Source organism: Sceloporus occidentalis, unplaced genomic scaffold, assembly GCF_023333645.1.
Source record: "Sceloporus occidentalis isolate IW3139 unplaced genomic scaffold, rSceOcc1.0.p SCAF_62, whole genome shotgun sequence".
NCBI classification, from domain to species: Eukaryota; Metazoa; Chordata; class Lepidosauria; order Squamata; family Phrynosomatidae; genus Sceloporus; species Sceloporus occidentalis.
Genome location: NW_028317042.1, coordinates 294758 through 306885, shown reverse-complemented (window position 1 = coordinate 306885; position 12128 = coordinate 294758). Strand labels below are relative to the sequence as shown.

Here is a 12128-nt window from a genome sequence, read left to right as displayed (position 1 = left end):
CCATGTCTACGCTCTTTGGTTTTACCAGTGGCTTCCATGGGCAGAGACACTGTTAGTATTAATTTACCAATGGAGACCAAACACCAGGCTCCCTCCAGAAGTAGACCTATGAGGGCCCTGTCTGACCTTTTGATATGCGCATCTTTTAATAATGTAAGTTATATGGACCTGTGTTTCAGAATAAAGGGTTATTTGACAATGTTTTGGATTTGGTTATTTTCTTTATAGACTTTAGAAGCTCTTTGTTGATGTCAGGCAAGGATGGCCAACGTGTAATGCTCCACCTGAGTATCGTCATAGTCCTACAGGGGATCTTACGAGTAGGTTGGAGGCTCCCGAGAGCAGCACCCTCGTGTCCTTCTGTACCAGTCTGTCTTAACGTGTGTTAACCTTACTGTTGATTTTCATTCTCCGTCCTATCGTAATGGAGCGATGGAATCTGCTTGTGCTCTGTCAATAAATTCAGTATAGGAGATCACAGAAAAAACGATTCCTCCAATAAAACATGACCGCGATAGTGTCAGATGTCAAGTTAAAGACAGTTTAATGATGTCGGCTGCTTTGAATATAGAAGCTTTTCTGAGTTATGATTCAAGGCAGACATCACTTTAGGCAGCTTTCTGATTGGTCCATTTACATGTAATGCAGTAGAATTGGATGTGAACGCAGCTTTGTGAATACAAATGTATTATGTAATCATGTATCGCTTGTCAAAGCTTCATTATCTATCAGTGTTCCCGTTAGGTTTTTTTTTTTTTACCATTACATGAACATGCAATAAAAATTAGAGCAGATGCCGTAGGTTTAGGCGATTCTAGAGCGCAAAGCTCACCAGCAATCAACCAGAACTCACTTAATATTGAACCATGCTTAAAGTTCTTGTGCGCTAGGGTTTAGGGCGTGAATTAAACATTGATGGGAGGACATGCGATGCCATAGTAGTCGTTGGCAGTCATGTCATTTCTTGCCAATCCCAGTATGGCGGATGGATTTTGTAAACCCTGCCCCATAGGAAATGAGTAAAGAGCTGGAGAATCCAGCCTATAGCAAAATATATAGCACCATCATATTCCATATTGCTGTACAATAGGGATTTTATACCAGTTATGTGTTTTGGGACATAGCCTTTACAATGCAGAAATATGAAGACATAAGATACCAAAGGAAGTTAAGGTTATAGATGGGTTTCTAAAGCGTGGTTGAAATGCGCACTTTTCCTTTATTTGATTTTCTCTTGTATTTACAGGTTTTATGTTATTTGCTCTACGCTCATCCTCCCCAGGCTCCGATAGGAAAAGTTCTTGCTTGTAAAGGAGGGAGGTTTATGACCTGGATCCTATTGTGAAATTAAAGAAACAAAAAGTTAACCTTGAACAAAGTTTTGACCAAAAAAATAAATAAATGGAATAAATGGTTTAATGTGCGGCGGCCTATTTAAGTCATCCTGTTTTTATTCAGATAAACAATAGATTATTTACATGCAAAATCCTGAGAAATAAGGAAACAAATGGTAAATTGGGCTATTTAAGCGTGAGACAAGAACAGTTAAAACAAACTCAATACAAATGATCTACAAGGAAGATATATTTTTAAAATAGTCCTTTACAAAAAGCAATAAAAATTACACATCGCATTTACAGACAAAAGTGCCAGGATCCATGTGGCAAAAGGAACAAAAAGTTCTAAAAAGGGTCCGTAATTCCAATCATCCTTCGATCTCAATTCCAGATATAACGGAAGGATGGCCAAAACCAATAGCATGGCTCTTGTTTCATATAGAACCCATTTTTTCTAATTATATATTTAGGATATAGGAACATAAAGGGTTGTTTTTTGGTTTTTTTTTATATATAAAATATATAACGCTGACTGGGGGAAGCCATTTCCCTTGCACACTTGACTTCCTGTTGTATCTGACCACAACATCCTGGTTAGGAAGTGCTCCTAAGTGCAGGTGCAAAAGAAGATGGCTTCTTACAGCCTGGTGTTGCAAATAATACTGGGTTATCTAGAATTTTAGCTCTGGTTTGGAATCTGTGCTGATGCAGCTACCATTAGGCTCGAGATAGACGACATCAACATTACCAGGACACTGTCACATGATCAGAGGATTTCTGGAAGTGAACCACTCTTCCCCCCCCCCCCAAGCCAAAATAATGTTGGGTGTTAGAAGAAAAATCGAAAGCTGTTATTTAAAAACAAAAATAGTTTTCTATGAATTCAGGTGTAAATTACAAACACCTTTGGGATACTTCCATTGTTCTCAATCTCCATGTGGTCAATTAAGGTAATATTGTCCTCCTTTCTGGTGGTTTCTTGAGGTGGTGGTGGTGGAGGTGGGCTCTTCTGGACCTGCAGTTGTTGCTTAAGACTCTGAAGGCTAATGTCAAGATCTTTAAAAGCATGGAGCATGAAGACTCCCAAGATAATGATAATGAAGCCACAGACTGCGCCAACGCCATCCAGGGGCGACATGGACACCCATTCTTTAAAAAGGATGAGGGACGTTGCAATGACCACGCTGGTGAAGAGGACGTAGTAGATCGGGAATACCAGTGAGGTGTTGAACACATCCAGAGACTTGTTCAGATAGTTGACTTGGGTAACTACAGATGCAACCAGGACAGGAATCAGGATCCAGGGGAGAGGGTGCTGTACGACTGGTTGGCCAGCAATTAAGCCCTTCACAGCGATTCCCAAACCCTTAACAGAAGACACGGAAAAAGCACCCAGGAGGGAACATATTGCCAGGTAGACAAGGATGTTGGTCTGACCAAAGCGAGGACAGAGGAGAAAGATCAGGACCAAGCAGCAGATTAGCAGCACACTGATGTAGGCTACGAAACCTGCAAATTTTTAAAGTATAAACAGTGTTATATATTATACACGTAAAACATAACAGATATAATAAAGACAAATACATATCAATATACATACTGTTTAAAAAATATTTTGCAAATAAAAAGACAAGTATTAATTTCTGTTTATTGATCTGTTCTAATAATTCTAAAAGATTCTATAACCAACAAAGTTACCTGGATCTTGCAGTTTCGATGTCATGTCTTCCAAAGTGGTCACTTCCTGCTCCTCAGGGGCGTGAATGACCATGACAGTGCTTCCCAATATACTGAGGGCGCAACCCAACTTCCCTAGTAGATTCAAATGTTCTCCCAGAAGGTATGAGGATAGCACAGCGCTGCGGGGTTAAAAAAGAAAAGGGAATAAGGTAACTGGCAACGGATTAGGAATCTTCAAGAAAAAATATAAAATCTATAACTTCACAAAAGGACAAATATTCATATAATTATTAGAATAAAGGAAACCTAAAGATTATACTATAGTTTAAAAAAGTTTTTTTAAAAAAAAGTCTATAAATAGTCTATAATTAGTTTGAAAAGAGGTCCTATCATCATAGTAACCACTGGAATGGTACAGTAAGACCCAACATTATGTTGGTTGCCATGGTGATAGCCCCTCCATTACCATTGCATTATTATTCTTCCAGATGATGCATAAATCAATGCAGAATCACTTTCGCATTACCTGATCAGGACACTCAGAGCCCCCAGAGGTGTAACAATTGTGGCCGGTGCAAAGGCATATGCCGCAAAATTGGCAACTTCACCTCCTGCCACTGAAACGAGAAGAACTGGGGTCAGGTGAAGCAGAAAACATCTCTGCTGTTCCTAAACAATATTTATTTTTACAGCAGATATGTTAAAAGCTCTTCTGCGTTTAAAATATCCAATATCCCGTCTGGGCCATCTGGCACAATAGACAAACGACTGGTTGCCAACAGGGCCAAAAACCTACTGATACTGCCGGTCTAGAGGCAGATCAGGTCCTGCAGTCATTTTGCTCCAAATGGACTTAAAGTGCGAGAGCCACTTAGTCATTCCCAGTCCTGCCCTGACCCAAATCCACTAGTTTCTGAATGATAGTGTGTTTATTCAGGGGCTGGCTGACCCAGAGGCAGAGGGGCAATTGCCCCCCAGGCCGTTCAAAAAGTGCTGATCAGACCTGGAACATGAATGCCGGTGAGCATGAATGTGTAAGTGTGTGTGAGCATGAATGTGTATGTGTAAGAATTTGTGTGCTAGCATGAATGTGTATGTGTAGGTGTGTGAGAGTGTCTAGGAGTTGGCATGAGGGTGTAAGCGTGTGTCAGTATATGTAAGTGTGTGTTAGTGTAATTATTTATAAGCATGTGTAAGTGTTGCGAGTTGCCATCCCTCCCCTGCATTTATTTACTAATTAACAGCAGGTGAGCGGTGACCTGGTATAAGGTACAGTCAAAAGAGTAAGAGTGCTTTGTGTTTCACATCCACGTATAACAATACATTATGCAGGGCTAATCATTTAGGTGAAACTCCCCAAGGTTACCCATTTATAATGTATAGGCAGCAGGACGAGATAACGTGCATCATCAGAACTAAGACGCACTATTTGGTAAATAAACCCCATTGTCTTGTTCTTACCCCATTGTTTGGCCTTTTAATCAATACTTTAGTCTAATTTTCCAGCAGGTCACCCACTCCCTCCATAACAATTAAGTCTGTAGCAAAACATGGGATATTTTGTTCCTTTTTAGAAATGAATTTATATTTTGACAGGTCACAGCGACATCATTTCTGTACTCCTCGTTACTTTATCAAAATACGCTTGTACCATGAGAAAGCGGAAAGCGGGCTAAAGGAAGAAGCTTTGGGTTTGTACTTACTTGTTAAAAGGCCAGCCCACCACATCCAGTCTTTCAGATACCCGTGACCACCATCACCTGGAAGACAGGAACATTGAAACCATAAACTTGCCCTCAGATTTGCCCTGTCTAGTCTGCCCATTTCATTGCAAAGCGGGGCAGTTGGGAGGCATGGAATATGGATTTAGTGTCAGTGCAATGAGTCCATTAATTGTCCGTTTAACTTTTTTTAATCTTCAAAAACTCCCTACTTTTGGTGTAATAATGTTGATGAATGAATATTATAGCCAGGGATCATTCTAACGCCTCGACAAAGGCTGTGCCTAGTGTGGCTGGCTCTCCACGATTACCAACGTGCCTTGATGGTGATAAAGTGGAGCATCACGTTATGATGAATAGAAAGTTATACATTTTTGGAATCTTCTCGCCCATTCATACCTGCCCGCGTCCCTCCATGTTCACACAGGCGCAGCAGTCCTTTTTTCTTCAGGATGACGCTGCTGCCGATAAGTATACTGGATGCCACGGCCAGCGCCAGCCCAATAAGAAAGTCATAGCTCACGGTTAGTGCGGATGCGGAGTTTAAGCCGTCAACTCCACTTAGAATCCTGCAGACCACCTGACGTGAAGGACAGTTCAATGTGACCAGAGACCCTGGAGAAACACAAGGATATTATCATCATCTTTTTATTTACACTTACAATTTACATCTTTTATTTACACTTTGCCTACAAGTTACGCTCCTCTTTAGAGGGTTTGGGATTTAAGATAAAAAAAAAAAAAAATCCCGCTTGGAAACTTACTTTGGAAAGAATGGATAATTACCCAATAGAAGAAAGCAGTATCAAAATAATAATAAAATTATATATATATATTTTTTTTTTTTATTTTTTTTTTTGTATAGTTAAAAAAAAAATAAAATAAAAAAAAATTCTCCAAAAAATAATTTTTTTAAAGAAAAAAATCCAGATAAGGTAAAAACCATCAACAAACCAGGTCCATGGATAGAAAGACAACGGCCTATCGTGCTTTCTGCACTTAATCATATTCTAGAACACTATGTATCAGAATTTCCTACAAGGTCCAGTAACTCTGTTTCTCTAGGGATATTTAAGGGCTTGCAAGGGTTAATCTGGGCAAATTCTAAAAAAGCACCGCTTCAAATCAAAACCCACCCCAATATGGACCTATGTTTGCCTTGGCCAATACCCAAAATCCATCAATCAATCAATCAGTCAGTCACAGCAATCCCTAACCTTTTATTTAGATTGTAAGTTCCTTTGACCAGAGCCCTCCTGTAAGTCAAATTGTTATACAATACGTCCTGTTTACCCATTATACAACGCTGTGGAATATGACGGCGTTATAAAAAACAATAAATGATAATAATTAAAGACCGCACTCTAAATCTAAAATATGGTCTTGGACAATAGGCATCAATGTCTATGATTAATAGAACCTGAGCAGTATTTATAGGAAGGTCGCTAAGACCCCAGTTGTTATTTGGGGGGGTATTGAGCCTGCTTGGCCGGGTTAAAAGGTTTTCCTGTTTACCTTGTGACCCGTGACCTGCAACAAAGGAGAGGTCAAACTCTGCGATTAGAATCGGTTGTAGCATTTTGTCTATTAGCAGCTTTTGCAACAAACCCCCCCCCAAAAAACCAAAAAAAACAAAAAAAAAACCTTTACACAAACACTGAAAAGCGCATAAAAAAAGGTTTGGAGTCACTTAGAAATCTCCTTGTTTTTTGAAAGAAAATCTAATTTTGTCCATTAAAATAACATGAAATGGATCAGAAATCCAGCGCAGACGGGGTTAATGTCATAAATGACTGTTGCAATGGAAAAAAACAGCTGATTTTTAATTGATTATCTTCATAGGCTACAGAGGCCCTTTATCACTCCCATCACACCTGTGTTCCAATGGCCCTTTATCATTCCCATCACTCCTGTGTTCCAATGGCCCTTTATCACTCCCATCACACCTGTGTTCCAATGGCCCTTTATCACTCCTGTGTTCCAATGGCACATTGTGTTTGCTGATCCAAGTTTAAGTTTAAAAGGCTGATCGATCAACGGACCCCTAAGTAGCTGCCTAGCGCTCTTGTATTAAAGCACCACCCCTGCCTGGAAGCAAATCCTTTCTAAATACCAGATAATCTAAAACAGGTTTTTTGCAGAATGGGTTACATCATCAATAGGTGTGATGTTAAAACATCTCAGGGTGATCCCCGAATAAATTGAACGAGTACTAGAAGGAAAATCTGCATTTCTATATGAACTAAACTCATCGTCAGAGTAACGGGAGAGAAACAAAACTGGAAAGCCAAGGAATTCAAAAAAAAAACCCAAAAACCCACAACCTTGTAAAAAGCCCTGAAACCGGATCCCTAACAAGAGTCAACAAGGTGAGGAAGAAGCCTTTGATACCATCTAAACTCTGACGACCATCTGCGTTGGAATGCGGATTAACAGCCGGAATTCTCCAGTCCTCGGGTTCCCACCATATCTCTTTACATCTCATCGTAAAGCATTAGTATTCATTTATATAGCGCCATCATATTCCGCAGCGCTGCACAATGGGTCAACAGGACAAAACAATTACAGGATTTATTTACTAAACCCGTGGGCTAGAGGATTGTAGTTTCAACTCTCCGACGTCGCTTTACTTTACGAAGGGCCAAGCCCTGGTCAATGGAGCTTACAATCTAGAAAAAAAACCAGCGCAGAAAGTCTCCGGCAAATAGGGGTATTTACACAACATGTTAACCCAATAAATCTATAATTTTACTTTAAAGAGAGAGCAGTAGGTAAGTGGAACAGCCTCCCAGCAGAAGTGGTAGAGGGCAATACAGTGAGGGTATTAAACATGATGGGTTGGGATACGGCTCCTGAATCTAAGACGAGACCCAGGAATGATCCTGATTGCTTGCATTGGTTTAGAATTCATAGATCAGCTAATTGTATCTAGTAATAATATATACATTTGTAACGATACATTCTAGCCCCTAGGCGTGACTTACCATTGGCGCAGGCGTGGATTAAAGTGACAGCCATGAAGACTGGGGCGTAGAACGAGAGACAGCCAGTTACGTGACCGTATAGACCGCTCGTTCCCCTGTTTTAAGAAATGTGATCCCGGGCCATGTGAGGTCCCTTTAAGCGATTGGCTACGCACCTCCTATAGTGCAGAGTTTCACTCCTCCCTTGGACTTCGTTGACTCTCCCTCACTATTATTTCCACTGAAACTCACTTTAGGATTTAATAGATGTCCGTCTTCCTCCAAATCACCTCTTTAACTGGGGATATAGAAAAAATGTATGCGTGCGGCGGGGGGTAATAATTTTAATTCAGGTACCCCCAGGTAGCCAATCTTAAGGGAAGATTTGCCAATGTAGTTTATGAAAAATGCCTAATCCAGGGCAGCAATTATAATACAGCCTTGGAATACGTTTTATATTTATATATATATATAATTTTAATTTTATTTTATCTTATTTTTATTTTTTTCAAAGCAATTTCTTTTTTATTTTTTTTTATTTTTTGCAAAGCAATTTCTCTCATCATCCTGCATATAAAGATTTTTTTCTATAATAAACATATAACGATGCATTAAAATACATATTCATTTGTATCTATTTAAATCGTTATATATTCTCATAACATAAATATCAATCACAATATTATTATTATTATTATTATTATTCTTTTGATTATATATCTGCCAACAATTCCTGCATCGCTGCCTACAGTCCGTACGCTCAGAGTCTGACAAAAACTGGAGCCGACAGACTGAGACGAACGGTTAAAAAAAACCATCAAAAGTTAAGTGAGCGATGCATTTTTTTTTTACATTTTTAGTTTCATAGCTTGCTTTGTGACTGGTGCAGGACTCGGTTAATAAGCTCTATGGCTTATAGGTTGACGTGTATTTAAAATGACCAAAGGTAGTCTTAAAAACGTTCCGTAACACAAAGGCAGCTCTTGCGCTTTGTCAATTTTTTTTTTTTTGGGGGGGGGAGTGGTAGCCCCTATAATATTTTCCTTATTACGCCTTAACATAACTGTTACTCTCCAGGGAAGATCACTATTGCGACTCTCTACAGAACAGATAGCGGCCATGGGCAAAAATGATGAGATAATTAAAAATAACAAATGTATAATATTCAAAGAGGGATAACCAAATCACCGATATTTTAAACCTGTATTCAAGCAGGGATATCCACCATAATATACAATATTCGTACCAGTTGGGTCAGAGCAGTGTAGAATGGGAAGGGGTCAGCTCAAGGCCGTGTGACCCTGAGAATCACCCCCTTCACCCCGAGAATGGGGCAAAAATACTTGGGACTTTGGGTCGAACGGGGTACAGAAAGGTAATTAAATGGCACCATTCAACGGTTTGGGGTAAATTGGTCTTAAAGAATTACCATAAACCAGTTAGTATTGATGGCTTTATACCATCACTGTATTGATTGTATGTAAACGTACGGTGACTCTGTGCCTTCTTCTATAATGGTAACTATGGTTACGCACAGGAACATAGGACTTCCTAATGTCTGGTTTGAATTTCAACCTGTTTGCAAGCAACTGTTTGGTCAGTTCAGAATCCATTATCTGTCCTGATCTGACTTAAACAGGAATTTCAGGTGTGACCACATGCCAGGCTGCCTGGAACATGCATTACCTAAACGGGAAGGCAAATCCAGACACGACCCCATCCCCAAAATATGTATGCGGGAGGGGGAAGAAAAACAAGGAACCCGGTCATCTTAGTCTGGGTTAGCAGGTCAATATGTTTTTGACGGTGATCAGTGGAACAGCCTTCCAGCAGAAGTGGTAGAGGTTAATACAGTGAGGGAATTTAAACATGCACGGCATTTGGCTTCTGAATCTCAGACGAAACCAAGGACTAAATAACGTCGGTGTTTTTACGGCTAGTTTTGGGCTGAATTGTGCTTATTGAGCGTCAACTTTTATGTTGCTTAATGATGTCATTGATGACCCATGCAGGTTCACAATGGATGCTATACTATATATATAAAAAATACAGCGTTGTCCTTCAGCTGTTATCTCTGCTAATATGTCTTGTGCCAGGACAATACACGGACAGACCTTCAGCCCCGGTATTCTAGGGGTCACCTCACGGCAGTAAGATAAGACCTTGGTAGTCTCTTCTAGCAGATTAAAATAAGGAAAGTGCTGTCGCCCAAAATACTAAATCTAGTGCAAATCACTCAAAAAACTCTGGGATTTATTCACTAAAGAGGGGGGTTGGCAGGGGAACGGTGGTTTAAGCCCCGTCACCTCATTATTCAGTATGAAGGGCCAATGCTGGACGGTTTCTCCAACAGGAAGGGCTAAGCTGGCCCTGCATGATCTATAGTTCAGTGGGTGCCGAGATTTGAAGACATCTTGCTAATTGGATTATACATTATACGGGGCCGGCTCTTCTCCCGCAGCAGTAGCTCGCTAAAGATGGTCCTTCACAATGTATAGCGACGCCAAGGAACCGAAACATAATAGTGAATAGAGCGCTCTGTGTTTAACGACATTAAGGGCTGATGAAACTTTTTATACAAAGGTCTATGTAAAAAGATTATTGAAGGATTAGCGTTTTCTACCCGCTGCCATGTTTGTTGAGGCCTAGAACCTCTTGTGCCTCCTCAACCCCCACCCATGCTGTTTATTGTGGCCCATTGTATGACAGAGTATTAAGCTATTAGCAGGGCCAATATTGATTTAGGGAGTAAATAGCCTAAAACGCTACATTTTTTCACATTTTCAGCCATATCTCGTCCCATGTAGCTTACAACCTAGGCCTTCCATACCCTTCCTTCTATCTGGAATTATGTTTGGGGTTCAGGTTGAATGATTTCCTAAAGGTTTTGAGGGTTTTAAAAAATTCATTTTTTGGCAAAAACGTAAGGTCCACGGTCTAAATTTTTTCAGTTTTTACCCATATCAGTTGTCCCATGTAGGTTACAAACCAGGCCTTTTAAGTGGCCTGCCTGATACATAAAGGTACATCGGTCTTAAAGGATACGTTTGAGCGATAAATCTGTTAGTATTGATGGCGTCATCGAGAATTTGAAGAAACCACAGATCATTTTATCTAACACAGCAATGCAACACAGGGCAAAAAGTTTTATTGTCAGGCATGTGATGAAAAATATACATTTATTTTCTCTTCGTAAACGGGAAAAATGATTAATTTAGTTAACTAAAATATTTTTAGGGTGTAATATGTGAAATTAGAAAAAAAAATGAGATGGATATAATTTTTTTTATATTTTACCTTAGTTTGCAAAATAAAAACAATGGCTGATTTTTGAAAATTTATTTTTCATATATATGTGTAAGTGGCGATGACATCGACGTAGTAAGCGATGCGATGACACCGACCCCCACCACACTTTTATCTGCTCATTGTAAATAGCCCCTGTGCATTTTGTGCTAAATATATAGGCTGAGCTTGTATGCACAATGAGCATGTCAATAACATGTATACCTGTGGCCCCTAATTGACATGTTACTTGAATCTGTGCCTAGGGGCACCTTGGTTATAAACCCAGCCTATGAGGTCATCAATGACATAAACAGAGATCCGAAGATAGCGATTATACATTTATTTTGTTCTCCATTGCATTCCTTGGGAGGTAGAGAGCCACTTAAACAGGCCATGGGCCGTATGCGTTCTCCAGGGTCCCCGACACTGGAGAATTAAATTGGGACCACGGAATCCCAGTGTCCTGCTGAGCTCTACCTCTGTCCCAAAAGGCGAGTGCCATGGCGAGTACCTTTATGGAAGATTAAATAAATGTATGTTTTCCGATCTTTTTTTATGTGATTGATGTCCCTGTGGGAGGTTTCTGCCGGCCCCTATGGCCTTTCAGCATAGCCTTGGTTCCCAGACCGTTGCCACGCCGAGCACCGGAAGATAGCGGCGGCACGAGGAGCTCGGCTTACACAATATTTATAGTGCCCTCCCCTGTTAGCAGATAAAATAAACACAACACTGTACTGAGGTACAATAAATATGAATATTCAACACATGTTATGAGGTGAAAGTTCGGCCAAATGCCCAGTTCCATGTTTGAGAGAGAGATTTTGCCAGTAGATGGATAAGGATTGGGGGCGTCAGGGGGGAAAATACTTAAATATTTGAAAAACCAATATAAAACCATCCACCCGGAGCAGAGCTCACCAAATTTACATGGGCGGCCATTTTGACCTTGGAATTCAGACGAAGCTTGGGGCTAAAAAAAAACGGGCAAACCAGAACCCCTTAACACGGCTACACCCCATTTCGTGTCCTGAAGTTGCCACGGTCTCCGGGGCATGTAACTGTATGGTGACAACTGGACAAGCATGCGCCACAATAACATGGGATCCGTCGAAGTGCCACGGCTGATGTTTGTGTCCTTC

General features: G+C 40.3%; 1 protein-coding gene across 1 annotated transcript; it reads right to left on the bottom strand.

Annotated features, from left to right (window-relative positions):
• Window positions 1-2220: 2220 nt before the first annotated feature.
• On the bottom strand, window positions 2221-7756 carry LOC149287244 (magnesium transporter NIPA4-like). Its single transcript, XM_089492986.1, has 6 exons — window positions 7723-7756; window positions 5138-5353; window positions 4721-4777; window positions 3544-3634; window positions 3036-3196; window positions 2221-2846 (listed from the first exon to the last, which is right to left on the bottom strand). The coding sequence occupies exons 1-6, from the start codon at window positions 7754-7756 to the stop codon at window positions 2221-2223; spliced, it is 1185 nt and encodes a 394-aa protein (XP_089349112.1).
• Between the last annotated feature and the right edge of the window lie 4372 nt (window positions 7757-12128).

Excerpts from the sequence above, each read along its gene's own strand:
- LOC149287244 (XM_089492986.1), bottom strand. The coding sequence starts at position 7,756 with ATGGCTGTCACTTTAATCCACGCCTGCGCCAATG. Across the intron at positions 5,354-7,722 it reads AATCCACGCCTGCGCCAATG|GGTCTCTGGTCACATTGAAC; the intron begins GTAAGTCACGCC and ends GTGTTTCTCCAG. Across the intron at positions 3,635-4,720 it reads GTGGGCTGGCCTTTTAACAA|TGGCAGGAGGTGAAGTTGCC; the intron begins GTAAGTACAAAC and ends TTCTCGTTTCAG.